Source organism: Fusarium vanettenii (genome assembly GCF_000151355.1).
Source record: "Fusarium vanettenii 77-13-4 chromosome 2 genomic scaffold NECHAsca_18_chr2_1_0, whole genome shotgun sequence".
NCBI classification, from domain to species: Eukaryota; Fungi; Ascomycota; class Sordariomycetes; order Hypocreales; family Nectriaceae; genus Fusarium; species Fusarium vanettenii.
Genome location: NW_003315867.1, coordinates 2,311,718 through 2,337,740, shown reverse-complemented (window position 1 = coordinate 2,337,740; position 26,023 = coordinate 2,311,718). Strand labels below are relative to the sequence as shown.

Here is a 26,023-nt window from a genome sequence, read left to right as displayed (position 1 = left end):
AGATTTGTAGGCTCCGTACGGAAACTTCGTACATGGGGGTCTTGGTTGTAATAGCATCAAAGGAGCCGAAACGCCGCTCTCCTATATAACATTGGTCACCACAATCGCATCCTCAACGCCGTGATAAAAATAACGTCTTCCAACAGTCAGATGGATATCATTTGCGGTCAAGCCGCGGGTTGTTGTGCAGGCTCCTCGGGTTGTTGTAGCTGTCTGTTGATCTCCTCCGCTGTCCGCGTGTCCTCGGCGGCGGGTTCAGGCTTGAATTGATTACCCGTGTACTGCTGTCGCTCCGCCATCTGCTCCTGAGCTGCAAGGCCGGCCACGGCCTGCGCGACGGCCTCGAGAGGTGTTCCCACGGCAGGATTACTAGGTGCCGGCTCAGGAACGCTCGGCGCGGGTCCGGAAGTTGGTGGTGCCGGTTGAAGGTTGACATTAGGTGGTGGTGGGGGGAATTCGCCGTGAACATCCAGCAGTCGTGATTGCAGGTGGATGACATATTCGCGAAGGGCGTAATTCTCTGACTGCATAGTCTTGAAGGATTGTTCCATCTCCATGTAGTCGCGTACTTGTTGCTCGAGCTTCTTGATGTATCCCTCCTTGCGCTGCCGGAAAGCTCTCTAAGAAACCCTAATTAGTACAGCTGGTCTACAGCTCACGATTCGTTCCACTTACTTGAGCGGCTCGATTTTGGGCTGCGCGCTTTGACTGGGACAACTCTCGCTTCGCCTTACGACCATCACCCTGCATCTCGTCCATCGGGCCAGAGAGTGGCGGCGCGGGAGCAATGGGTGCGGCAGAAGGACCAGCAGCAGCGCCTGGACTATGTCCAGACGGGGGCACAATGGGCATCATGTTTGCGGTTGGCGCGTGGTTGGGTCGAGCGCGGAGCTCAGGATGAATGTGAGCTTCAGCCTCGCCTTTAGCGGCTATAGCTCGAACAGCGTCTTGAGGAGCGGCCAGGTGGTCGAAGCCATTCGATGGCCGCGCAGGAGCAGGCTGCAGCGGCTGGTTCCTGAGGTCGCGAGCGCCAGGAGGTGCCGAAGGTGACGTCGCGTCGTGATTCTTGAGGAGTTCGAGCTGTGCGCGCAGATGCTGCTCTGGAGAGGGGTGCTGGTGTTAGCCAATGCGCCCAGGGGCAAGCGGATCGGAAATCGGAGGAAGCGCGAGGCCGACGCCGGCGATGAGGAGCAGAATGTACAGGAGATAACAGATGAAGCTCTCCCAGTTCTACTATTGACATGCGCTAGGGCGCGACAGGGATGATGTCAAGTGGAAGATGCAAGGTGCTGTATGAGTGTCGCGATGGACAGATGACGATGTGTGGCGGGTGCAACGAAGGGAGGAGCGTACAGCGAGGGACCAGGACGCGCCCGAGTATCAAGCGAAGCGACAGAGACGGAGACAAAAAAGAAAGAGAAGTTGTCTTGACTGACCTTGAGTACTGGCGCCGTTGGCTGAGGAGTTCTGCATGCTTGAGCTCTGGGGGAAGAGAGTCTGACTCAGCATTCAGGAAGTGGGCGTGGGCGGCGGCGTGGGCGCGATGATTATTACTACGAGGGGCGGGCAAGACGCTGACGAAGAGGGAGAAGGCCGGCGACTGGTGATACGTTCGAAGAGGGATTATGTAACCTGGATGCGTAGAGGAGGGTGATCAAGGCGGAAAATGGCGTGGCTGGGCCGGGGATGGAGGGATGCGACAGTCGACAGGCTCCGTCGATGATGGATGGGGCTTCTCTCCCCTAGGTGGTGGAGGTTATCGCTTGTACGGATACAGTACTGCAGCACGTACAGTACCTAGCCTAGGCTGAATGATGGTGCCGTACTGCTGTACGCGGAGCTGAGAGCGGTTGCCAGAATCAATCTCTTTCTTCAGAGTGGTGATGCGATGATGACCGAGGCGACAAGCTGTTGAGAAAGTCCTAGGAGCCACTAAGATTGTAGCTTCTTCTCGTCTCCAAGGCGAAGTCGCGAGCTCTAGTGAAGCTTCAACCTGAGGGGAGCGACAAAGACGCGTTGCTTCAGGCGCTGATGCCTGGTTGATTGATTGAGCGACAGACTGAATGAAAACTTGTAGCAGACCAACAACGCTAGTTCCAGAAGAGCAACAAAAACCGACACCTCTTGCCTTTTACCGGGCACCGACTTTTTCTTTTTCTTTTTCTTTTCTGCTGATGAAGTTCTGACGGCGCGCGTTCTTCAACAACAGGCGCGTAAAGACGAGCTCTCGCAATCGCAAAATGGGAAGCTGACTGATGAGGAGGGGAGGGGGAGTGGTGTAGATGCAGCAGGGAAAAGGGTTTGTCAGCAGCAAAGGCGGGTGAAATCATGTAAATGGGCCGTGCCCAGCGCCAAGAAGGAGCGATGGTGGGGGGAAGAAGGGAGCTCGGGCCACCTTTCCCGACACCAGCTTGCAGAGCCACGGACTCACGCGGACGAAACCCTGAATACCCGATGTGGAAGTCCTTGGCTGATCGTCACAATAACTATGAATGGTGTTGACGTTGTAATTCTTTATTTTGTGAATGGTTTTCAGACAGTGTGCTGGACGTGCCATGTCTTGTGACCCAGTGAGTGAAGCCTCCCACCAGCCCTGAACAAGCAAGCTTTGGACTCTTTACCACTGCAGGCATGCGACCATCAACCAAGACACATTCATTCCACCTCCTCTGGCAGAGATCACACATGATGATTCAGCTTGCTACGTTCTCCTCTAGTGCTGAATGTTCAAACTGATACAGTAACCATGTGGACAGACCGCTTGCTTGGCGCGGGTCAAACTCGGTCAACAGCATCCCAGAGCTTTCACCAAGCAAGCACGCCTTCATGTCCAACATGGAATCTTTGCTGCAGCCATCCCCAGCCCGCACGAGGTCTTGAGACCAGCGAAGCCCGGCGCCTCGCTTGGTTCGGCCAATGATCTCGGAGCTCCTCCCGAGCTTTCCGGACCCTTGGACGGCGCCCGTCTTCAGGCTTCAGGTTTGTTGTCCGAGATAAATGATCATGTCTTTGAAAAGGGATTGGGTATGAATACGCTAAATTAGCTTGGATAATTTCCGAGACTCAAACTTTGGTAGCTTGTCTGCTTGTCTCTCGGGTTGTAGCTGTGTAAGTCACATCCAGTGCCGAAAGGGCCATGACAGGATAGTCCTCTTCATTATGTATGACGCAACACCTATCCAGGCTTAAAACACCCTCAATAAAGCGGACAGTAAAGTCCAGAGCTCCAGAAAGGCAGTACGAAACCAACCAGTACTATAACTCACAGCCATTAACCATCGTTTCTGAGCCGACCGACCCCCACGTCCTGGAGATGAGTACACAACATCCGTGCCTTCAGAGACATCTATAAACAACATGGAATAGGGATCAAGGCACCAAGTGGTTCTCATTGAGACTCGCGTGACGTGTCTTTCAAATTTTGGTTATAGTGCAGGCATAGATCTCAAGATACATAAGTAACGATCAGATGTTAGACGGTACATCATCCGCCGCCCACAATTTCCAGTGCACAATGTATTTTCAATCGTCGCCTCTCACTCCTCTTCCACCTCTCATTCACCCAACCTTCTCTCAGCCTACCCCGATATTCTACATCGCCGCCAACAACACATCTCCTCCCCCAGGATGCCCCTTCTCCGTCCCTTGACCCGTCTCCCCGGTCTCCTCCGTCAAGCTTCAACCATGGCCCAGCCACGATTCTCTGCTGGCACTGATGCCGCGAGCGTCACGCCAGCTCTCAAGGCTCTGCTCACATCCGACGGCGGGCGCTGGACGCTTGCCAAAGATGGTGCGGCGCTGGAGAGGCAATTTAAGTTCAAGACATTTGCAAAGACGTGGGTGAGTTGGTCAACTTCTCGTTACGATTGAGTGATTTTGTGTATAGATGTTGCAGATGTAGTTTTGAGGTTGTGAAAATATCATCAAACGGACTAACTCGACAACAGGACTTCATGACAGGTGTGGCACTCCAATGTAAGATTAAAAACCACCACCCAGAGTGGTCTAATGTAATCATCCCTCTTACTCTCGTTTTCTTGTTCATTCTCTAACCATCAACCAGGTCTATAACACCACCTTTGTCCGCTGGACGACCCACAACCCAGCCGGCCTCTCAGACAAGGATATCGACATGGCCGCCCAGTGTGACACTCTCGCCGCGCAGCTAGGCGAGCTGCCCCCGGAGCCAGTGCCCGAGGCGGCGGTCGAGGCGGAGGGGCAGAGCTGCGCGATCCGGGGCCTGGCTGACCGGGCTGCTGGTGCTGCAGGGGACTGCTGTACGCCAAAGAGTAAATGATGGATGGCGCATGTACGATGAAGCAACGGCGAGGTTTATACATATAGTGTAAGCAGGATAACGGGGAGATTATCTATGGCATTGACGAATCGTAACGCCTTGCTGAGCTCTCATGAGACTGTTATTGGATATCATGGCACCTGGGTATGTGAGATATGATGACATCAAGTCAAGGCAAACTGCTCCAATTTCAACGAACGACGTCGATTATTAACTAAGTAGATAAGTCTAGGGCCTCTCCTGGGCATAATGATTTTCTGTATATACAAGCGTAAAAAGTCGTTCTTAGTCCACATCCCCAAAACGCCATGCGAATGCTCTAATCGCAGACCGCGCATGCCCGCTGGGCAAAGGGTCTACATCTTCATCATGATCAACAGCCTCCACTTGCTTTTGAGTTCGTCAAGCTCCTGGCTCGGCCGGCCTCGATTCACCGCAATCGAGAGTGTGTCGTCCTCCCAGGTTTTCCTCTGTAGCCGTTTATTGGGCCTTCTTCTGGGCCTTGATGGCAGCCAGCTTCTTCTCGCGGCGGCGCTTGTGAGCCTCGGCACCGGCCTCGGTGTCCAGGCAGAAGTCCCACCAGCGGAAGCTGGAGGCGTAGTTGCCAATGAACTTCTCGTGGTGAAGATCGTGGTGCTCAGCGCCGGCCCAGAAGGGGAGGAAGTGGCGCAAGCTCCAGGGGAAGTCGTAGCCGCTGTGGGCGTCGATGGCCTGGAAAAGTCGCAGGATGATCCAGACGTACATGGTGAAAAGGTGAAGCTCGCCAGTGACCTTGAGGAGGACAATGGGGCAGCCTACGACACCAATACCGAGGAGGGCGGTTTCGATAGGGGAGGCGTACTCAGCGGCGAGACCGAAGGGGGCGGAGTAGGTGTGGTGCATCTTGTGGATCGCCTTGTAGAGAGGTCCGTAGTGCAGGCCGCGGTGGAACCAGTAGTGCCAGGCATCCTCCATAATAAAGCAGATGGCGATCTGGTAGGCCATCTTCCAGACAGGAGGGAAGGGCACGTTGTAGTCCATACCGAGGTAGGTGGCGATAGGGTGGAAGAACCAGATCTGAGGAAGTTCGGCGGTAAAGTGGCTAACGAGAACGATGGCGGCACAGTCCCATTGCTCCTTCAGAGTGGGAATCTTCTGAGACTGAATCTTGTAGCGGTTGAAGAAGGGAATGAAGTCCATGATCATGTAGGGAACGCAACGGCCGAAGTAGACGAGCTCGTGGAGGACGAAGCTCATGATTCCGGTCGCGAGGGTATCGTTCTGCATCCAAAGGTACCAGGCCTGAGTAAATTGTCAGTCTCGTTCGTCTGGGCGCACGGCGGCGAGAGGGAATCGGATCGACATACGGCCCAGAGCTTCTCGAGGAAATTGAGCTGGACATTGTACTTTGAAACCTCTTCGAGGACAACAAAGTAGTCGTTCGTCTGGTTGAACGACTTCATAGTCGTGTTTCTGCGAGCCAAGGGGTCAGATAATGTTTGCGGGAGGCATTGGTGCATGTGGCCAAGAAGCATCAGGGGGAGACTCACAGCATATCCATGGTGAAAGGCAAACTTGAAGCACCGGATTGCGCAAGGAGAAAATCAGGAAGGAGAGAGCCCCAGGAGGTCTAGGAAAAGGTCACCAGCAAACACCAGCTAAGCACGAGTCGTCGAGGAAGGCGGCTCGTAGAACAAGTGTCGGCGATGGGCGGTGATGGGAGAAGAAAACAGAGCGGCTGTTGGGGAGGTTTTATCATTTCCTCGATTGCCCGGGCAGATCCAATTGGGGTACGTACCAGTGGTGGGCGGCGGGCCCTTGGGTTGGTTACACACATGCCTAGAAGGGAGATTCACACGTGCTCATCACCCCCAACAGGACCGTTGACAGCCCAAACAGAGGCTTCCACAGAAGCATAAGGACCCCTGGATCGTGTGGCCCGTGCATGACGGAACGGCAAACTCGATGGCAGATGGGCGAGCCAGAGAAAATGGTTCCAGAATGAGGCCACTATCTAATTGCCCTTCCGGCTTCCGGCCCCAGCCTGCATGGCTGAGCACCAGTCAAAACCGACGGGAGAAGGCGTTCCAGGGACCTTCAAGGGGGGATTTTCAGATGTGTTTTCGGAGGCTCGTCACCGCTCCAGATTTTGTATATCCAGGATCTTGGACGGCAATTTTGAGGAATACTCTCGGACCATTCAGAGGCCCCTGGTATCTGCTTTTTTTTTTTTCTGCCGGGGTCGAGCATGAGGGGGAACATGACGCCTCTTTAACAAGTTGTAGGTGCAATTGAAGGCGGTGAAGATCCAAATCAAGGTCAATTTAGCGGGCGCCATCACCAACTCCTATCTCTTGACAGCGTCTCTTTGAGGCGTCGCGAATTGATCCAGAACTCGCTGTGCAGCTTGAGTATACAGCAAACCCGTTCATGCCTCGTCCCCTACATCCCCTTGTTGCTGGCCGTGCTCTGCCTTCATCATAACAGGTGATTCTTACATTTGAGCGTATCCTAGATGGAGTAGGTGGCAACACATTTCCCAGGATCTCCAACCCGAACCCTGTGATCTCATCCGCGCAAAGCACTGCCGGCCATCCTAAGTGATGTGTAACTCGACTAGATTGAGAGGCTCCATTCGGGACGGCGCTCTCCCGGACGTGAGAGTTGGCGAGAAAGTGGTGTGGTTTTCCCTTCACCGGCGCTTGGAGGCGGCAGCGATCGAGTTAGAAAAATACCCCTGAACTACTGCGCAGATCACCCTCGCCTCCAAGTATCAGATTATCAAATCCGATCTACTGGGTCAAATGTCAATGGTGCCCCTCCCCCCTTGTTCTAAACCCGTCGCGCATTTCCGCGTGGCCGTCCATCAATCTTGCGCCCTCTTTTTCGTTTTCGGCATCCATTCCAAGCCTCACCCGTTCGTCTTCACTCGCGTGATTTCTCCTCATCCTTGACTCCCGCGAATTCCCATTCACATGCGAGGTCATTCGCCCAATCAAGCTCCTTGCAATTGCAACTTTGTCGGCGCCAGCAGACGGCGCTTCGATCCCCCCATGATCTGGAAGAGGTTCATGCCCACGGCCTGGTGCGAATCTTGACTTTCCTTTTGGGGACTAGTGCGCCTCCCGTACTCGGGGGGCTGCAAAGGCGTGCGGCTCGATGCGCGACCGAATACGAGCCCTGTGCATTTTGTACCTTCGAAACGGTCTCGGGACCGGGAATCTCCGTTTCTTCTTGGCTAACGCGAATGACCATCACCGCGGGGGTACAATAGTAGTTCGATAAGTTTGTTGACCGCCTTTGCAGTGTCTGCTATTGGTTCCCTGAATTTGCCGTCCTCTGCTCTATGCGCTTCAAGCTTTGTTGACAACTACCCGATGGAACAGTGTATTGGTGTAGGGTGGCTACTACGGGATAAGTGCTTGCAGAGACATATCTTGCGCGTAACACGGGACACAGTTAGGCACGGTTAAATTAATGATTTCATTTGGTCATGTGCCTTTCTTTACTTGTTTTGAGAGTAGTAATTGAATTTCAGGGATCATATTTAGATTCTTTCCTATAGTATTGGTTTTCTAGCTGCTTGTTAAAAACCGTGATCACGGAAAGCTCACACTTTACGCAATGACGCTTCATTTGAAAGGACAAGCAAAGTCATCTTCAGGGTTATGAAATATAGTCAAATTTTAGGCACAAGTTTTACCCAAAACTACTCAATCGATTCCAAATCCCCTTCCAAAAGGTCAAACAATAGAACAGAGCGTTAGACGTGGTGACAAAGAGCCACAGTTTTCCACCCCACGCACTAATGCTTTCATACACAGTATTAAAAACGCTTCAATACCTAGGTGATGTATAAATGCTTAAAAGTGACTGTGTGTTTTTGTTGCAAGAAAAACCACAAGTTATCAGTCAGTACAACTGTCAACCTTGAACAAGCCTCAGAGTCCAGGCTTAGGCCACCTCCACCTTGTCAACCCTCTCGTTCACCTCAGCAGTGCCCTGCTTAACTTCCTCTTCATACATCTCTGTGGCAGACTTGGTGCTGATCTCACTGAAATTTCTCAATGGTGCTCCGCTGGCAAAGAGCTGATCCACCTCCTCCAAGGTCCTGCTCTTGAGCTCAGGGATGAAGAAGAAAGTTGCCACCACCATGACAAAGTTGATGGCTCCGTAAATGAAGCCGACCTTTCCGCCAAGGTTTGCATATTTGGCGTTGATGAGATACGGCATAGTGAATGAGGTGACGAATGTTGTCAGAACAGAGATAACGCTTGCAAATAAGTTGGTTTTTTCCTTGAGGCGAAGCGCGGCCGTTTCTGAGAGGACAACATATGAACTGTGAAAGGTTAGATATTTTATCCCTTTCAAACAGAGATTTTCATATGAATTTACCATGGGGCCCAAGACAGACTGTAAAAGAACTGAAAGAGCATAAGTGAAGACACCATGAGTTCCTTTTCGTGGTGGTTGATGATCTTGGCGTCGATGGATCCCACACCTCCCAGGATCATGAGGAACACTCCCATCAGGAAACCACCGACCATGATGACCGGGCGGCGCCCAGTGGTATCGATGTAGAACCAGGTGAGAATGACACCAAACATGCCAATGATGTTGGAAATGACATTAAACAGAAATGAACGATCACCGTAACCTTGGGACTGATAGAAGATGACACCGTACTGGGATGGGAACGCTTGGCCTGTGATCTGTTGGCCAAACATGGCTAGAACGGCAACCCCAGTCCGTACCTGGTGAAATTATTAGTATTTCCTACAGTTTTCTGACTTGGTGAATGTACTCACGCGGTTGCTCTTATCAAATACCTCTCCCCAAGTGCCCTTTTCTTCATGAGCGTGAGCATAAGCCAACGCCTCAATCTCAGTTTGGATATCCTCATCGGTGGCGGACTTTCTCAGCTTCTTCATGCTCACCACGGCCAAATCTCTTCTGTTATTGCTGAGTAGCCAGCGAGGTGACTCAGGTAAGAAGGGCAAGAGGCAGAAGATGATGGCGGGCACTAGTAGTTGAAGACCGATGGGGATACGCCACCCTGCGGCGCTCTGCATACTCTTGGTACCGTAGGTGACAAGCGTTGAGATGACCTGACCAAAGATGATCATGACCTGGATTGTCGAAGCAAACATTCCGCGAAGAACCTTGGGGGAGACTTCGGCTGAGTAGATTGGAATCACAACGATGGCCATGCCTGTCATGCCGAATGTGATGATTCGGCCAATGGTGAACTGGGCTGCTGTTGTGGCGCTCGTCTGAAGAGCAACTCCTCTGGAAATGAGCGTCAGTTAAAGTACTGAGTCTTGTTCAGCATCACTTACACAAAAGAGACAAGACAGATGCCGAGAATAGCGGCTCGACGACCCCATTTCTCAGCAATCCAACCACAGGCGATGCAACCCTGAAGTGAGCGTCAGCATTATGGCAGCAAGCACATGAATTTTTAGCGAGAAACATACCGCTGCTTTTCCAAGAAAAGGCGTAGCTGTCATGACTGAAGACAGCCATCCAGGCAGAGCGCAAACGTTCTTGTCGTCGCACTCGCCAAACATGCTGGTGAAGCTGTGCATTGCCTGGACACCGCCAAAGGTTCCGACATCGAAGCCAAAGTTGAAGGCGCAAAACGCCAGGTATCTATTCCAATAAGTACCTCGTGGGAGATCTTGAGAAATGTTGGCTTACATCATGATGAAAACAAGCATCCCGTTAAAGTGCTTCAGTCGCTGAGCTGGCGACAGGCTATCGTTCGCCCCATGGTTGCCGGGCTCCTTTACTGCCATGTTGACAAGATCGGCACTGAACTCTTCTGATGAGCCTCAACCAAGGGAGATATGTGAGTCAATGTGAATATGAGACACAAGAGAGCTGATCGACCTGGGCTCTTGGAGGTTCTTGTCTCGTATGTTTGAGCTTGGTATATATACAAGCTCCAGGACCCCAGAGCTAGGGCCGGAAATGGCACAAGAGCTAACTTAGATCACATCATCGTAGCAATTACCCCATGGGCAATCCGAATAACCTTGAACTGGTGCTGTAGGGAGCAAGGTTGCGGGTCGTTGAGTGCGAAGTCCGTAGATGGGATGTGGAGAGACGATGCGAAAGCCGGTGGCGGGTCTGCGAGTTCCGATGCGAGTTCCGGCGGTCATCACGGGGCTGTTGATCGAGCGCCCATTGACGCCCCGAGAGGAATACTTACCGGAAACAAATGGGAATACAAGGGGTGGCCCTCGTCAAGGTCAATTGCGTGCTCGTTTGACACGATATCGCTCACGCTGAGACATATCATGGGACGGTTACCCAAGCACCTCATCTCTAACCTTGAATAGCTTCATCCTGAGCCAATTGAAAGAGAAGATAATGGCGGAGAAGCGACCAAACTTTCTCATCATCGTTGCCGATGACCTGGGCTTTAGCGACTGTGGTTGCTTTGGCTCAGAGATTGAGACGCCCAACATTGACGCCTTGGCGACTGAGAGCGGTGCTCTTCGATATACCAACTATCATGTTGCTGCAGCCTGTTCTCCAACGCGATCGATGTTGATGACGGGTAAGGATTGATGTCTTAGGTGTTCTCCTTGTTGAAACTGACCGAAATACAGGGACTGACCATCACATTGCTGGACTCGGTCAACTCCAAGAAATCACTCGCGCATCCCCCGTTCACTACGGAAAACCAGGCCATGAGGGCTACCTCAACCAACGCGTTGTGGCACTTCCAGAGCTACTATCTGACGGTGGTTACTTTACCTGCATGTCTGGAAAATGGCATCTCGGCCTCAAGTCAGAGCATCACCCCATCCAGCGAGGCTTCAAGAAGTCATTCGCCCTCCTCCCAGGGTGCGCCAACCACTACGCCTATGAACCTCAGTACAAAGATCCCGCGACAGAGCCTGGAAAGTTCTTTGAGACTGCGACTCGTGCTCTTCACGTTGAGGATGAGAGAGTTTTAGGTCGGCTGCCAGACGACTTTTACAGCAGCGATGCGTACGCAGACAAGCTCATGTCGTATCTGGAGGGTCGGACAGAAGAGGAGAAAGGCCAGCCATTCTTTGCTTATCTCCCCTTCAGTGCACCGCACTGGCCTCTCCAAGCGCCGAAGGAGGTATGCGACAAATACCGCGGCTTCTATGACGATGGCCCTGAAGCGCTGCGACAGAAAAGGTTGGCGAGACTGAAGGAGCTTGGCATGGTTGATCCAGGTGTGAATCCTCATCCTGTTGTGATAATAGACGGAAAACCCGAGAACTGGGATGATCTCCCTGGAGACATCCGAAAGGCCTCGAGCCGTGCGATGGAGGTCTATGCCGGCATGGTCGACCGCATGGACTGGAACATTGGCCGTGTTGTCGACTACCTTCGTAAGACTGGTGAATACGATAACACGTTTGTCTTGTTCATGAGCGACAATGGTGCCGAAGGGGCGAGCTACGAAGCCCAGCCTATTGTTGGTGATAGCATCATGGCCCACGTGGAAAAGTACTACGATAACAGCCTGGAGAATATCGGTCGTGGGAACAGCTTCGTCTGGTACGGCTGTCGTTGGGCTCAAGCAGCAACAGCTCCCTCTCGACTCTACAAGATGCACTCTACAGAGGGCGGATGTCGAGTCCCTCTTGTGGTGAGGCCACCTGTCAGCATGGGTATATCATCTGCAACTGGAAACGGAGTCATCACGGATGCGTTCTGCACGGTCATGGACATTGTCCCGACGGTTCTCGACCTAGCGAAGCTGCAGCATCCTGGGACACACTACAAAGGTAGAGAGATTGCACCACTTCGCGGTCGCAGTTGGACAAGATTCCTCTCACTCATCCATGATACAGAAGCAAGCTCCAAGGCGCAGGTGCATGACCAAGACTACGTGATGGGATTCGAAATTGCCGGATCAGGGGCTCTACGACGCGGCGACTGGAAGATCACATTTGTCCCAGCGCCAAAGGGACCACAGAAGTGGGAGCTCTTCAACATACGAGAGGACCCAGGAGAAGTGGAAGATCTTTCAGAGAAGCATCCTCAGCTTCTCAAGGAAATGCTCGAGCTGTGGGAGGAGTACAGGAAGGATGTGGGTGTTGTGGGCTTGGCTGGAGAGTACGAGGCTGGTGTTCAGGGAGATGCAAAGGCGACTTTGGTGGATGAGCTGGAAGACCCTTATGCGTGGATCAAATACATTGGAAGGCCCGAGATTACTCCAGAGAGACTCAAAGGCGTCATCCCGTCTGTATCATAGGCGTTTTGGCAGTTATCAATATATAGATTTGCAATTGCTAGTTTCTGTGGGCATACTAAGATGTCCAGGAAAAGCCTTCCTCCAGCTGTCAGCCAGAAGACGGATCTTGACCTCCAAAGTCAGTCCAGATGGACAGATCAGGCAGCTCAGACATGTTCCATGTCAAATAGTCCGACATTTCACCCGCTGTCCGGATATAGTCCTCCATAGAGGGATGAACCATGTGTAGATCCGTCATATCTATCTGATCTGTATCCATCTCCTGCGCCATGACCTGCATTGCTTGGTTGTGGGCGATAGGTCCCGGGTTGGGAACAGCGACGAGATGCTGATCAGGGCCAGCATTGTCAACAGAGTTGATGGGCGGCCGCTCTTCGTTTGCACGTCGCGCAGATTGCGAAGCCGAGATTGCAGACGAAGAAAGGGTCCTCGGACTGGCGCTCTGCCGTGCCTTTATCTCTGTCTGCGCTCTACGGAATGGGGCGAAGCTGACCAAATGGTGAACCTCTGCGGTGCCAGTTACTTCAGGTGACATGCGATGGGGCCTGAAAGATGGTTAGTCTGGGAGTTTGGCAGTTATGTAATTGTACATACGTTTGAGAGTCTCGCCATTCCTCTGCGATGTCGCGGAAGCCAAAGAGAATGCACAGAGGTAACAATGTCCGTACCTGTCTGGAATGTGAGAATGTAAAGTTTTTGCAAGCTATCTATAACTTACATATGTGCTCTGGCCATCTTGATTCGCATGCAAAAGGTCAAATAGCTGGAGTGTCGTCCTCAAGTTCTGTCTCGTCTTTTCCGTGGACTGGTCGTCGTTTGCCACCGTCGCTGAATGGATGATTTGTACTTTGCTAGACTCGAGCGCCACATCTGCGCAAAAGTTGTCATCAAATGCGACACGGCCGTGTGTGAGACCTTGCCGGACGATATCTGAGACTGCTGCAGCGTGGAAGCGACAACGTTCTTGACACTGAGAGCGGAACTCGGGCGGTGCGTGCTGAAATGATGCAGCCAGAGGGAAGCTGAATCCAGCTAGAGATATCCTCGTGAGGTCAAATATGGCAGCATTATACATCAGGTGGAGGTAGAAGAGAGCCCCGATTGTGTGCTGGTCCTTGTGTATGTAAGTGTTGAGTTCAGTGATCTGCAGTCTATCCGGAAGACTCTCGTAGAAGGTGTCAAGCTCTCGAATGAGAAGCATGAATGGTGAAGACGAGTCCCATATGTTTGCGTCAGTGGGCGGCAAGGTTCGGATGATTCTGTAAATTGTTAGCGACATGAGAAGGGTGTAGAGCAAGATAATGAGTTACCGAAGGACTTTGCCTCGCAATCTAACCAACACGGTGACTAGTGGCAAGAGGTCGAGGTCTTTCACGAACGTCGACATGTCTTCCTGTTCGATACCGGAGAGAAATCTCTTGCGTGATGGTGTCTGAAGCAAAAAGTCCTTGTCAGAGCATGGCAATGGCACTTGAGGAATGTCTTCCCGCCAAGAAGAGTTCTTGTCCACTCCCGATGACAGAAGAACGTCGATTGTATAGCACGCCCATACTATCCTGTGGTTGATCTCTTGTTCAAGATTTCCAGATAGTTGAGCCGCCGCTTGGAGGTGTTGCGGGGGACTATCAAGGCCGAGTAGACGCATAGCGCGGAACACGCAGCCGCAGAGCATGAAGACTAGTGAGTGTTGATCATTCCTCAGCCCATACTCACAAAGGAGAATCATGGTCTTTTTTCAGGTAAGATAATTGCCACTAGCTGCTGATTTTCGACGTACCATTATTTGGTGAATGGTCGGGAGGTGAATTTCGTCAAACACCATCTTCCTGGCTTTTTCGGCCCAAACATCGCCCGGGATAGGCCCAGGTTCATGGTTTGGCTCTGATGAGGCATGTAAAGAGTCGAGATAAATACACCTGGAGAGAGAGATTAGAACTGCCTTACGTCAGTGAACGGCAAACTTACCTCGCACTCAAAGCGCACATGGCGTACAGTAGAGATTCGCTGTAGTCCTGAATGACACTGGCTCGAGCCATTGAGTGCATGAACGATGGCTTGTGAATAAACGCTAGGCATCTCAGATGGTGGAAACGATCGAAATACGTATTGATGAGGCGGGAGAGCAAGGCAGGATCTTCTGGGATAACCTCCGAGTACAGTCTACTTGGTCATTCTCACCGTCCGAGTTATGGAGATGGGAAACTCACCCAGCATTTACCCCTGACATCTCATCAGGGCCTTTATGAGAGGTAAGATCGGAGGGACTGACACTTGAATCTTTGTCGGCACCGAGTCCTCGGTAGACACAACCAAGACCTCTCATTCTACATCGTTGACAAGTTGGTCTCGTTCTGGTGCACCGGCTCTTAGATGTCCGACACTCGTTGCACGACCCAATCCGACGCTTGTCAACTCCAGCCGCCTTGAAGATGTCGTCTGTCGACTTGAGCATGTCGGACCTGGACATGGAGCCGTGATCTGGTTCATAGCCAGGACATGCAACTCCTAATCGGTTGCATCTTCGACAGCTGGGGACTGACTTGTCGCATCGCACCTGTGTTGTTTGTCAGTTGTCCGTGGTGAGAAGGCGAGGGTAGCCATCGACATCACCAACCTTTCGTGACCGGCAGACTAAACACCCTGCAACTTTCTCCCGTGTTAGTCAAAGGCCCTGTATTACCCGTTTACTGAGGCTTACCAGGTCTGGTTTCTGGGGCGTCAGTGGACGCACTGCGTTCAGAGGCCGGCATTGGTTGATCCATTGATCCAAGGTCGGTGGATAATGGACTTTTGCATCAATATCTCTGGCCATTCCCAGTTACTCCTATCCATCTATCATCTCTTTAGTTGCAGTATCCGCCTTTCTCAGCCATGACCCCGCAACCAAGCTCTCAAGCCGATAAGGGCCACCAGATGACAACGTCGACCAGGAAGATAACCGAGCAATCAGTCACGAGGCCATAAACATATCGCCTAGTCTGGACCCAACCGAGTGGAAAGTTGCAACGTCAAGTTCTAGCCCAAGTCTCTTCCCCGCGATCCTCCTGCCTCTCCACACAGCATTGCACCATCGCGTGCCGAAGTCCGCGGGCCGAAAGCCGAAGCTAGCGTGCGAGTTCCGGTGCGAAGGCCGGCGGTATTAAATCCTTCACCCCGGCGACTCAGCTTCGACATATTGGATCCCGATGGCGTTTTCTAGTCATGGTGCTTTCTAGTGGTCTTAGTATTATTGAGGGGAAGCTGAAATGAGTAGTTACCAAGGATAGCAGGGTGAGTTGGTGAACTAGACGGCTAGGATCAGCGGTACCTCTGCTATCTTAGGCATGTATAAGAAGGGCCAGGATCCGAGAGTAATTGACAAACCAAATCAACTCTATACCCAATACTGAATATTCGAAATGGCTTCAGTCCTTGGTTCGGTCTTTGCTGTGGCCCTGTGCTGCACCCCAGCTGCCCAGGCCTTCTCAGAACCCATCAAGATCACATCTCCTGAGAAGCTCCCAATTGGTGCTTCATGGGTTATCCCTCATGATTTTGCGTCCTTTTCCTTTCCAGCTCACTTTTTTGTCGACTATACGGGTAAAACACCACCTCAAAATTCCCTTGGAGCTTTCAAATGCTCACATGCTTCGTTTACGCCTAGGAAACTCAACCCATCCCAATCTGTTTTCTCGCGATATCTTTGACTTGCTCTACTCAAAGACGGGTTCTCATCCCTTTATCCGTGTAGGCGGCACATCAACGTAAGACATTCGGAACCATCGAGCAAGAATTTGGCTCATGATTATCAGGGACCGTGTCTGGTACAATGCAAGTCAAGAAATTGGCGCGTACAATTGGTGGAATACGACCGAATCCTTCACCACGCAGTATGGAATTCCAGACATGGTCTATATCGGCCCTGGCTTCTTTGATGGATTCCACAACTTCCCCGGAACGCGTTGGTCATGGCAACTCAACATGGGCAACACGTTTGGTAAGAAAGGCGGCCTTGAGAATGCTCTCGAGGTTGCCAAGATTGTCGTGGACAATGTCAAAGACAAGCTTGAAAGTTTCGAGATTGGTAATGAGCCAGACCTCATGGTTCGCTTTGGACACCGGAGTGAAGGTTACTCGCTCAAGGAATATGTGAATGAGTGGAATGAGTATGCTGCAACGGCTTCGAAGCACGTTCTCAAGCACAATAAGTATGGCCTCGCAAAGAAGCGTTTCTTTCAGGGCTTACTTGTTGCTGGCACAAAGGAACCGGAATGGAGCATGTGAGTCTTTCACTGCCGTTGGATTTCAAGACCACACTGACTGTTTGAACCAAACAGAGAAGAGGCCCTTCGGGATGGTTTAGACCAAAACGGCTTTCTCAAGTCGGTCTCTTACCACCAATATGCCGCTAGGAACGAGCCTTGGGTTCGGTTGCAGAACTCATACATGAACAACACGGCCAATGCCGCCAACGTCACGCAGTACAAGAGTGCAATCGAGGCTTGTCTTGAGCATGAACCAAAGCTGCCGTTTGTTCTTGGCGAGACTAACAGCAACTCGTACAACCTCAACATGTCTCAGATTGAGGGTGTGTTTGGGTCGGCCCTCTGGTTGATTGATCATCTCCTCATGGGCATGGCAACAGTAAGTGATTCTCAGGATCACAAAGACCCCAGACTAACCTTTTGGAGAATATTACCAGGTATAACCTCATCCAGGGAACTACCTTTGGCTACAGCGGCTGGGTTCCTGTTCCTCAGGATGGGCGTGAGCCTCATGTCCGCGCTCCGTTGTACGGCCAGATCTTTGCTGCCGATGTCCTCGGTCACCACTCAAAGGTCCAGGTCTACCCCATTCCCCAGCTACCTTGGAATGTATCTTCATATGGCATCTATGAGTCTGGTAACCTGGCCAAGTATGTGTTAATCAACTTTGACGAGTGGAACTCCACCACACGCTACGAGCGACCCGTCCAGCAGTTCAACCTGAAAGTCCCCCTGTGGGCTGACAAGGTGGAAGTTCAGAGGTTGACTGGTAGTGGTGCAAGTGCAGACGAAGGCATTCAGTGGGCGGGCCAGAGCTGGAATTATACTGATGGGAGGTTGGTTGAGAAGGGTTCCAAGCACTGGGAGCTGTATGTGGCCAAGAAAGGTGTTGTGGAACTGGATTTGAAGAGTTCTGAGGCAGTACTAGTTACGTTGAAGCCGGCAGGTTGTGAGTAAAGTTCTTGAAGTAGATTCGGTTAGGTTTTCGTTCAAGATATCGAAATCATGAACCAATTGGGACTCTTGAAGTGGTTGCCTTAACATGGAAACGGTTGCTGAAACGGTGGGTGATAATAACGTGCAAGGGAGGTGGTGCCAGGTCCGAATACGAGAAGACGTCACTACCCGTGGCGGACCTGGCTTGCAACAAACAGGGCAACCACCAGCTACTGTCGTCATTCGTCATGGCGAAATATCTGAATGTTTACATCCGAATCCAATCGGATTTCCATCTCTTCCATTTCCATCACATCGTACCTTTCGGCTTCAGGAGATCCGAACCTGACCATTCCATTCTGCAATGATTGCCCAATAGCGACTTCCTTGTTTGTTTGCTTCTCCACATGCCGCATTCGTGTTTGTGTTTGTCCAACTCATCTTAATCTCGCTCGCACAATCTCTCTCTACCCACACACACCGCACACACACAATATCCCGGCCGGACAACCCTGTCCCTACGCCTCCCGCTCCTGTCCCGAGCTTCACTCCGTGACTCGGTGACCGGATCGTCTCCGTTTCTGCCGCTGCCCCCGGCGTTGTCGGCCGTGCCCTCCACTAGCGGCTCCGGCCCCAGCTCCGTCTCGGCATCTCCAGCAGGCTCCTCTCTCAACCATGTCTCTTGTCTTGGAGTGCGTTCACCTTCTGGGTTCCAATTGACTAGACCAACCCTGATACTGACACTGCTTACAGTCGGGTCAGGCGTCTCGATGCCTACCTGGACCGTCTCCCTCCCTTGAATGAGATTGAACCATCAGTGGATGAGTCAGTTGTTTCTTTCGCCCATGCTCCCCTCAATCCTCGTCTAGACGACTTGTCCAGCATCATCCAGGCTCTCGGCACTTCTTCTTCTCGACCGCTCTTGTCTGCTCAACGCATCAAACGTCTTCTTGCTTCCTCAGGCGTCCTTGAGGAGCGACCTCCTCTAGGGGAAGGTGGACTTCGCCAACTCGCAGCCGCCGAGCCCGAGATCGAGTGGCTACTAGTGTGCAAAGCTACCATCCAGCTTTACGGCATCGTCCTCAACACCCTGCTGGATCAGATCATCCCCCTCAGTGATGATATTTGGTACTGGGATGATGTCCTTGGCTCACATTCATACACAAGCCTCTACGCCATCCAGACTTCTCCTTGGCGTCTTTGGGCCTATTCACAGGAGATTTACGCCGCGACTTCGCCGCGTCTCGCTCACCAATGGAATAATTTCTTCACCATCGTCCAAGCTACCATTCAGGATCGATCGCTGAGTAATATTCGTCGAAGAGTTTTGTCGCCTCTGACACTCTACCGCGCAGAGGCCCGCCAGAACCGGAGAAACCTTCAGCGTTTGCGAGAGCTCACGGCAACCGGCCTCGGTGTTTTGATGAACTCAGGCTTCCAATTCGGCCACGATGACGGCAAGACAGAGATTCAGGTGGACCAAGTTACCCAGGTCGTCGGACAAAGTGTCGCCCTCATGGAGATGGTCCTGTTGGAGGCAGGCTCTCTCCGCCTAGACGTTACGGGTTTCGAACAGGAAGTCTTTGGTGGCGCTAGAAATCACCACGTACTGTCGGCTACCATCATGAGGGAGAGTAGTACGGATAGGCCTGGCGTTGTTGCTCGACATTTGGTCCACCTCATTGACAAGGTCCTTCCGGAGTATATCGGTGCCACGCGTGCCATCACCAAAGACAACGGCCGTCCTACCCGTATGGTGCGCTACTGGCTTCCTGCAACCATTGGTCTCGTTTCCTCTACTACGGTTTTGCGCATCTTGGTGAATCGCAAGGCCGACATCCTGCAGTGGTTTTTGGACTTTGGCGCTACAGTACGGGATTTCTGGTTCAACTGGGTTGTTGAGCCGGTCGAGAAGATTGTCTCAACAATTCGACATGACAAGACGAGTGAGATCGCCATCATGAGCAGAGACAGCCTCAAGGCCGACCGTGAGAGTCTTGAGCGCATGGTGGTTGACTTTGCTCTCGACAAGCCTCACTTCGCCACTGAATCAGGAGCACCACTGACCGATCAACAAGTCGCCGACATCCGAAGCAAGGTCGCTGAGGGTGATGTTACCCCCGTGTTGCGAGCCTTTGAGAAGGACCTTCAAAGCCCTTTCATGGGAACCCTCCGTGGAGATCTTGTCCGGTCTCTCTTGATCCAAGTTCAGAAGACAAAGGTTGACCTTGAAGTTGCCATGACTGGCATCGACTCTCTCCTCAAGAGTCAAGAATTGGTCTTTGGCTTTGTTGGTCTCACTCCCGGTGTTCTTATCTCGTACAGCATTTACCAGTACGTTCGCGGTGTTTTCGGTGGCCGGTCCGGCTTGCGCCAGTCCCGCAAGACCGGCAAGGCCATCCGCATCCTCCGCAACATTGATCGCATCCTCTCTCAGGCCCATCCTTCCGGAAACAGCCTCCAGCACAAGGACCACGGTCTCTTGCTGTGCGAGGTACACGTTCTGCGGAACCTTGTCGACAAACTCATGCCTCGTGAAGTTGGCAAGGAGTTTCTCGAGGATCTGGATTACCTCTCTAACGAGAAAGACATCCGGGTGCAGGAGAAGGCCTTGGAGCGCATTCGCTGGGCTTATGCCAAATGGCTGAAGTGATGATCTTTGGCTGTGAGAACACCATTGTATAACTAGTGAATATAACATCAAAAAGTGTCTCGATAGCCATCTATTGATGTCTTGGGTTGCGGGAGGTGGTGGAATCACGTTGACATACAAAGCAGTTACTGCCGTTGACTGGAGGAGCAAACAAGTCATCAGAGCAAACATACCGTCCAGGCAGATCTTCCTATCTGACAAGTGATCTTCTCGCAATCGAATCTGTGAATTTACTCTTATGACCTAGGCATTCACTCTATGAATGCCAACCCTGAGCACTATGTTCCACGCCCCAGAATCCAGATATCTGTACAACCGTTGACGCCGCCCTAACCACACTTTTACGCCAGCAGCCACATGGCTTGCTCTATCCCAGAAGCTTAAGTACGTCGGCCACCCGAGTTTCCTTGGCCTTTTTACCCCGGGCGTCTTTCTCGCGGAAGGCCTTTGTCACCAGTTCCCGCTTCTCCTTCTGGATATTTAGCACGCGCTCCTCGACCGAACCCTCCATGACGAGTCGGAAGACGGTCGTCTCGCGGGTCTGGCCTAGACGATGAACACGATCGATGGCCTGGTCTTCGATGGCGGGCGCCCACCCTATTGGCATGTAAGCAGGCATATACTATGAGGAATTGGGATTAGACTCACAGCTGTCTGAGAGAATGACGGTGTCGGCTGCGACGAGATTGAGTCCAACGCTGCACACAGCAAGACTGGCGAGCATGACACGTGTGTCGGGATCATTGTCGAGGGCTTCAATGGCACTGTCACGCTTGTCTGTTTTCATGCTACCGTCAATACGGGTGAAGCCGATTCCCTCAGCCTTGAGCTGCACCTCAATGATATTGAGGAACGAGGTCCACTGCGAGAAAACGACCACCTTGGATCCCGGCTTACGGACGGTGGCCTTGAGAATCTGCAGCATGGCCTCCGTCTTGGAGCTCTGCGTCTCGGCGTCGAAGCTGCTAGCGTCGTCGCCTGCGTCCTCTGGTGCTGGCTCGAGCAGAGAGTCCTCGGTGAGCTGGTTTCGACACATTGGGCACTTGTGCTGGAGTTGGATTGCGCGGACGATGCAGGCTCGGCAGAAGACGTGTTTGCATGCTGTGATGAGAGGGTCGGTCGGGGTGTCGTAGCAGATGGCGCAGTCTTCTTGGCTCTCGATGAATAGACGGAGGGCGTCTTGGAGAAGGGCTCGGTTTTTGTCGTTGAGGGGGACGACTTCGTGCTCGTCAAGGAGGTTGAGGATGTCGGCGACACGTTCCTTGCAGAGGGTCCAGTGGTTACAGCTAGAGAGGTTAGAGGGAGATCATATGGAGCGAGGCATGGGAACTTACACCTGGCGAAGACGGAGGAGTCGCTCGAGGACGTTTTGGAAGCGGCCCTGTTGTCCTGAAGAAGATCTAGCTTGCCATGCTTCAAGAACACCTCTCGCTTCATCCCTATCAAATCGTCAGCCGCTGATTCAAGTACAAAGGCTCTTCCAACTCACAGCAGAGCATCATATTTACGCTTCTCATCCTTGCGAAAGGCAATCCGGTGAATGTACTCCTTCTTCTCAGGCAGCTTGAGGTCGACAAACTTCATGTCCTTCTTACGACGGAGACAAAGGCCGTGCATGAGGGCCTGGAGAAGAGCTTCGCCACTGCCGCTGCCCGAGCCCAGCTGGCGAGTGATCTTGGCGTTGAAGATTTCGGATTGTTCGATGCCACCGGTGATGTGGAGGAACTTGAGGATCGAGTGCAGGTCCTTGACCGAGTTGATGCCACCCAGTGTTAGTAGAGATATCTGAGGATTGTTTGGGGAGCTTACATTGGGGTACCGGTTAGAACCCATCGTGACTCGGCGTTGATTTCGCACGCGGCCTGGGCTACCTTGGTTCTCGCGTTGCGAATGGTGTGGCCCTCGTCGAGAACTACACGTCGCCATTTGAAGTGTTCCGACGTGAGAGCTCTGTAAACGCCCTGATCGCGCTCCCGGGCAAGTCTACCGTAGCTGGTGATGACGACGTCGTACTTGGCCAGGTCCTCCACCGACTTCTTTTCGCCGCCGTGGTAGACGAGAACTTGAGGTTGATGCTCCTCCTTGACGTGTCGTTTGATCTGCTGGGCCCAGTTGCTCATTACGCTCACAGGAGCAACAATGAGAGTAGGACCCCCACCACCCGTGAGGATCAGACTGATGATCTGAATAGTCTTGCCGAGACCCATATCGTCGGCGAGAATGCCGCCTGAGAGCAGCTGAGGAGTTGTAGAGGTGACAAAGTCGGATGCAATGTTCCAGCAGCGGCCTCTAGCGTCACGCCGCCAGAGTTGAACGACATCCTCTGAGTCCTTCTCTGGGAACTGGGGCTTCTCCTTGGAGGCCATCCAGGCCAGACCCTACAGATTGGTCAGTGGCAATCACACACTGCGTACAACCAGACGCACCTGGAGCTGGTACGGCAATAGTTGAGACTTCAACTGGGCGGGCTGGTCGGCCTTGGGCAGCTTCTCGAGCTGGTCCTCGCCAATTGCCAGCTTCTTGATGGCGTCTGCACCATTACGCAGTTCAATCGCTTCACTTTTCTGTAGAAGCGCGCCCCAGGACACTTCGGGCTTCTCGGGCTTCTGAGCAATGACGGGCTCTGAACCAAGTCCATGGCTCGAGGTTCCGCTCACCAAGCCCAATGCCCTTCTACGAGCCTCGGCCTCCTTCTTGCTCTTCTTCAGCTCCGTAGCCTTGATAAGCCTATCCTTCTTGAGCTTCTCCTCTAGCACGGAACGCTCATCAGGGTTGCTCGGGCCATAGAAGAACAGCTTGATGGGACAATCGTAGAAGCCCTTCTCGCCTGCGAGCTGGGCCTCGAGCATGATGTCACCAGCATCCTGAAGCAGCACATTAGACAAGGACACAGACCAACTGACGGATCGCACAGCATTCTTGCTCGTCTTACCACATATGGGGTGATTTTCTCGACAACCTTGCGCGGGAGATGGCCGATCTGATCACCAAAGACGTTGTTTACGCGGATGGCGTTTCGGTCGTACTGCAGCAAAGGTCAGAGAGTCTGCCCTGAGATACACAGACACACACGACGGGGTCCATGCTGAGATACCATGTCACGGCGCGGGGGCCGAGACAGAGAATGGGACCACTTGAGGTGGTACAGAGGTGTGACAAACCTGATTATGGGGTTCTCGTCTGCACAGGACGGTTTCTATCCGATGTGAGCCTCCTCTCGTCCGTGAAAGCCAAGATCTAGGCACTTACCACCCGGTGAAGCATATCCATTATAGTACCTAACACCAACAATCTTGCCCACTGCGACCCGGTCAGGAATGAGCACACACGCGCACAGGGGGAGGGTCAAACGCACCAAAGGTTCCATAGAGCTCAAACGGAGGACCCTCGCTCTCCTGAGTCAGGTCGAGATAGTCAGGCTCAGCGAATGAAGCTTGAGAGGCAGGCACGCCGCCCTGAGACTGGCTGCCCGGGTAAAAGCCCGGCGTGGGGACCGAGTTGGAAGTGCCGGGCGCCGCCCGCGCGGGCCGCTTGGAACGCGTCTCAGTATCGTCATCGCCTGTAAGGTCGATGAGCTCGTGCACGCGCTTCACAGATCTGGGCATCGTAGAAAAAATTGTGTATGTGTGTGAAGAGCGGGAGTTGGCGATGGAAAGTATTCTCGCTCTTGATTATTTCATCTCTTCTTTGCGCAATCGCGCGTTCCTCTCTGCTACTCCTCATTCACAGTCGACGCGCGGTGGTGTAATTGCTTCTTCGGGCCGGGGCCGGATTAATCGGATGATCCGGCAACACCATCACCGACGATATCTCCTTGATGAAGCGATAGGTGTTTGCAGTGAGCATTGATGTTATGCCTTCAGATTCTTATCTGTGTCTGTGATATGCGACGTCGATGCGACATGCACGGCGATTCACCATACGATTGATACAAAGGTTCCTGTGGCTGGGGCTCCCCGCAAACCGTTATAGGTACCTAGAACCATATCTATCTTCCCAGATGTCTCAATGTATAATGTCTTGGTGATATTATTTCTCTAAACGCGAAAGCCGTGATTGGGAGGATAGAGCCAGGTCTATCAGTAACTATGGTTGCTGTAGAAGCGGATAGTTATAGGAGGGTGGTATTGGATATAAGCCGGGTATCCAGGCAAGTCCCCAGGTACAGTGGGTCTCAAAAAGTAACGACACATTTTCCCGTACCCCGCTTTTACTTCTACCTCCACCAAAATCATCACCAACTTCAATCGTTCATCACGCAGTCAATTTACGTCCAAATGGCCCCAAAAAGACATCATTCTCCTCATACGCGAACGAGGATTGTTTGGAGATACAATTCGGGCGTGTCGGCCGCCCAGATCGCGCGGGAAGAGGGCGTCTCTCGACATGCAATTTACGGTGTGGTACGAAGATATCGCGACCAAGAGAGTGCCGCGGACCAACCCAAGTCCGGCCGGCCGCGCATCATTGGAGAGAGGGAAAGAAGGAGAATTTTGAGGGTTATTGCCCAAGATCCTCATCTTCAGATACGTGAATTGATTGAGGAAGCTGGGTTAAGCTGCTGTAGGGCGACTTTAATCTCATACCTACGAAAAGAAGGAATCATGCATTATAAGTCTCTTCTTCGACCTTTCCTTAGTGAAGCCAACGCCAGAAAGCGTCTACGCTTTGCACGGCGGTATGTTCATATGGCTGAGGACTTTTGGGAGAAATGGACCTTCTCTGATGAGGTTATCATCGCTCGAGGAGAGGGCCAGAGGCGTACGTGGGTCTTCTGTAAACCGGTATATGTTCTTCTCATAACTGCGACTTTTCTGACTATTTCTAGCACGAGAGACTCTTCAGACGGAATGTTCAGACACGCGTACGACCGACAAGGCACTCACAGATGTTCTTCAGCGCTTTCAATCATCGCAGGCGCCTCCCGATGGTCCCCCTGGCCGGCGATCCAGAAAGCCCTCGCGGCGGAGTAACTGCGCAGATTATCCTCGCATGCTTGCAGCGATACCTTCCCCGGATTGTGACAAGGAATAGTTACTTCCAACATGACAACGCCAGCACATTTACAGCCCACATCGTACGAGACTGGATCTATGAGTGGTGTGAGAGTCGAAGGGCCGAGGTGGTAGACTGGCCGCCTTGTAGCCCGGATCTCAACCCCATAGAAAACCTATGGGCAATCCTCAAAGAGAGGATTTGCAAGCGATATCCAGAGCTCACATATATGCCCAAGACCGACGAAGCAAAGCAGGCTCTTATTGCAGCTGCGATCGAGCTGTGGGAAGAGATTGAGCCGGAAGTCATTGATAACCTAGTCAACTCAATGAAGCGAAGAATGCAGGCTGTTGTGCGCGCCCACGGCTGGTATACTAAGTATTAGATACACCAAAAGATGCAGCTCTCAATTATCTATAGATTGATATAGAATACGATGCAACTGGCCCTCATTTGGCTGCGCAATAAGGCGCTGAAGATGTAGTCTCATTTGGTGGTGGTACTGATACAGCGGGGAAACCCGGAATGTGTCGTTACTTTTTGAGACCCACTGTAGACATTCCCCCGCGATTCCACATCAAAAGCTACATGGACCCTTCTCAGCGTCTCTTATCAATAACAAGATCTCATTATTACATGAAAAACCTACCGGAAACACTTCCGATGCAGTTCAT

General features: G+C 52.3%; 9 protein-coding genes across 9 annotated transcripts; 4 read left to right on the top strand and 5 right to left on the bottom strand.

Annotated features, from left to right (window-relative positions):
• Positions 1-167: 167 nt before the first annotated feature.
• NECHADRAFT_76538 (uncharacterized protein) lies at positions 168-1,473 on the bottom strand (the record flags this gene model as incomplete). Its single annotated transcript, XM_003046022.1, has 3 exons — positions 168-620; positions 676-1,100; positions 1,437-1,473. The coding sequence occupies 3 exons, from the start codon at positions 1,471-1,473 to the stop codon at positions 168-170; spliced, it is 915 nt and encodes a 304-aa protein (XP_003046068.1).
• Positions 1,474-2,555: 1,082 nt separating this feature from the next.
• NECHADRAFT_76537 (uncharacterized protein) lies at positions 2,556-3,189 on the top strand (the record flags this gene model as incomplete). Its single annotated transcript, XM_003046598.1, has 4 exons — positions 2,556-2,570; positions 2,757-2,979; positions 3,078-3,108; positions 3,144-3,189. The coding sequence occupies 4 exons, from the start codon at positions 2,556-2,558 to the stop codon at positions 3,187-3,189; spliced, it is 315 nt and encodes a 104-aa protein (XP_003046644.1).
• Positions 3,190-3,684: 495 nt separating this feature from the next.
• Positions 3,685-4,297, top strand: NECHADRAFT_76536 (uncharacterized protein; the record flags this gene model as incomplete). The annotated part of the gene is made up of 3 exons (XM_003046597.1): positions 3,685-3,840; positions 3,961-3,975; positions 4,064-4,297. 3 exons carry the CDS (start codon positions 3,685-3,687, stop codon positions 4,295-4,297), a joined length of 405 nt encoding a protein of 134 aa, XP_003046643.1.
• Positions 4,298-4,488: 191 nt separating this feature from the next.
• NECHADRAFT_66520 (uncharacterized protein) lies at positions 4,489-5,981 on the bottom strand. The gene is made up of 3 exons (XM_003046021.1): positions 5,827-5,981; positions 5,644-5,749; positions 4,489-5,578 (listed from the first exon to the last, which is right to left on the bottom strand). The coding sequence occupies exons 1-3, from the start codon at positions 5,835-5,837 to the stop codon at positions 4,778-4,780; spliced, it is 918 nt and encodes a 305-aa protein (XP_003046067.1). The 5' UTR covers positions 5,838-5,981; the 3' UTR covers positions 4,489-4,777.
• Positions 5,982-8,230: 2,249 nt separating this feature from the next.
• NECHADRAFT_76534 (uncharacterized protein) lies at positions 8,231-10,074 on the bottom strand (the record flags this gene model as incomplete). The annotated part of the gene is made up of 6 exons (XM_003046020.1): positions 8,231-8,615; positions 8,672-9,030; positions 9,085-9,565; positions 9,616-9,695; positions 9,754-9,928; positions 9,977-10,074. The coding sequence occupies 6 exons, from the start codon at positions 10,072-10,074 to the stop codon at positions 8,231-8,233; spliced, it is 1,578 nt and encodes a 525-aa protein (XP_003046066.1).
• Positions 10,075-10,651: 577 nt separating this feature from the next.
• Positions 10,652-12,521, top strand: NECHADRAFT_33781 (uncharacterized protein; the record flags this gene model as incomplete). Its single annotated transcript, XM_003046596.1, has 2 exons — positions 10,652-10,841; positions 10,894-12,521. The coding sequence occupies 2 exons, from the start codon at positions 10,652-10,654 to the stop codon at positions 12,519-12,521; spliced, it is 1,818 nt and encodes a 605-aa protein (XP_003046642.1).
• An 88-nt stretch (positions 12,522-12,609) lies between these two features.
• Positions 12,610-15,333, bottom strand: NECHADRAFT_76532 (uncharacterized protein; the record flags this gene model as incomplete). The annotated part of the gene is made up of 9 exons (XM_003046019.1): positions 12,610-13,066; positions 13,116-13,189; positions 13,240-13,780; positions 13,832-14,198; positions 14,235-14,250; positions 14,299-14,437; positions 14,487-14,681; positions 14,729-15,075; positions 15,220-15,333. The coding sequence occupies 9 exons, from the start codon at positions 15,331-15,333 to the stop codon at positions 12,610-12,612; spliced, it is 2,250 nt and encodes a 749-aa protein (XP_003046065.1).
• Positions 15,334-18,376: 3,043 nt separating this feature from the next.
• NECHADRAFT_103464 (uncharacterized protein) lies at positions 18,377-20,567 on the top strand (the record flags this gene model as incomplete). The annotated part of the gene is made up of 2 exons (XM_003046595.1): positions 18,377-18,393; positions 18,455-20,567. 2 exons carry the CDS (start codon positions 18,377-18,379, stop codon positions 20,352-20,354), a joined length of 1,917 nt encoding a protein of 638 aa, XP_003046641.1. The 3' UTR covers positions 20,355-20,567.
• A 154-nt stretch (positions 20,568-20,721) lies between these two features.
• CHR2126 (uncharacterized protein) lies at positions 20,722-23,959 on the bottom strand (the record flags this gene model as incomplete). The annotated part of the gene is made up of 11 exons (XM_003046018.1): positions 20,722-20,951; positions 21,003-21,640; positions 21,689-21,793; positions 21,844-22,158; positions 22,194-22,732; positions 22,781-23,218; positions 23,287-23,379; positions 23,516-23,550; positions 23,604-23,654; positions 23,710-23,809; positions 23,849-23,959. 11 exons carry the CDS (start codon positions 23,957-23,959, stop codon positions 20,722-20,724), a joined length of 2,655 nt encoding a protein of 884 aa, XP_003046064.1.
• Between the last annotated feature and the right edge of the window lie 2,064 nt (positions 23,960-26,023).

Excerpts from the sequence above, each read along its gene's own strand:
- NECHADRAFT_66520 (XM_003046021.1), bottom strand. Across the intron at positions 5,579-5,643 it reads TCCTCGAGAAGCTCTGGGCC|GCCTGGTACCTTTGGATGCA; the intron begins GTATGTCGATCC and ends CAATTTACTCAG.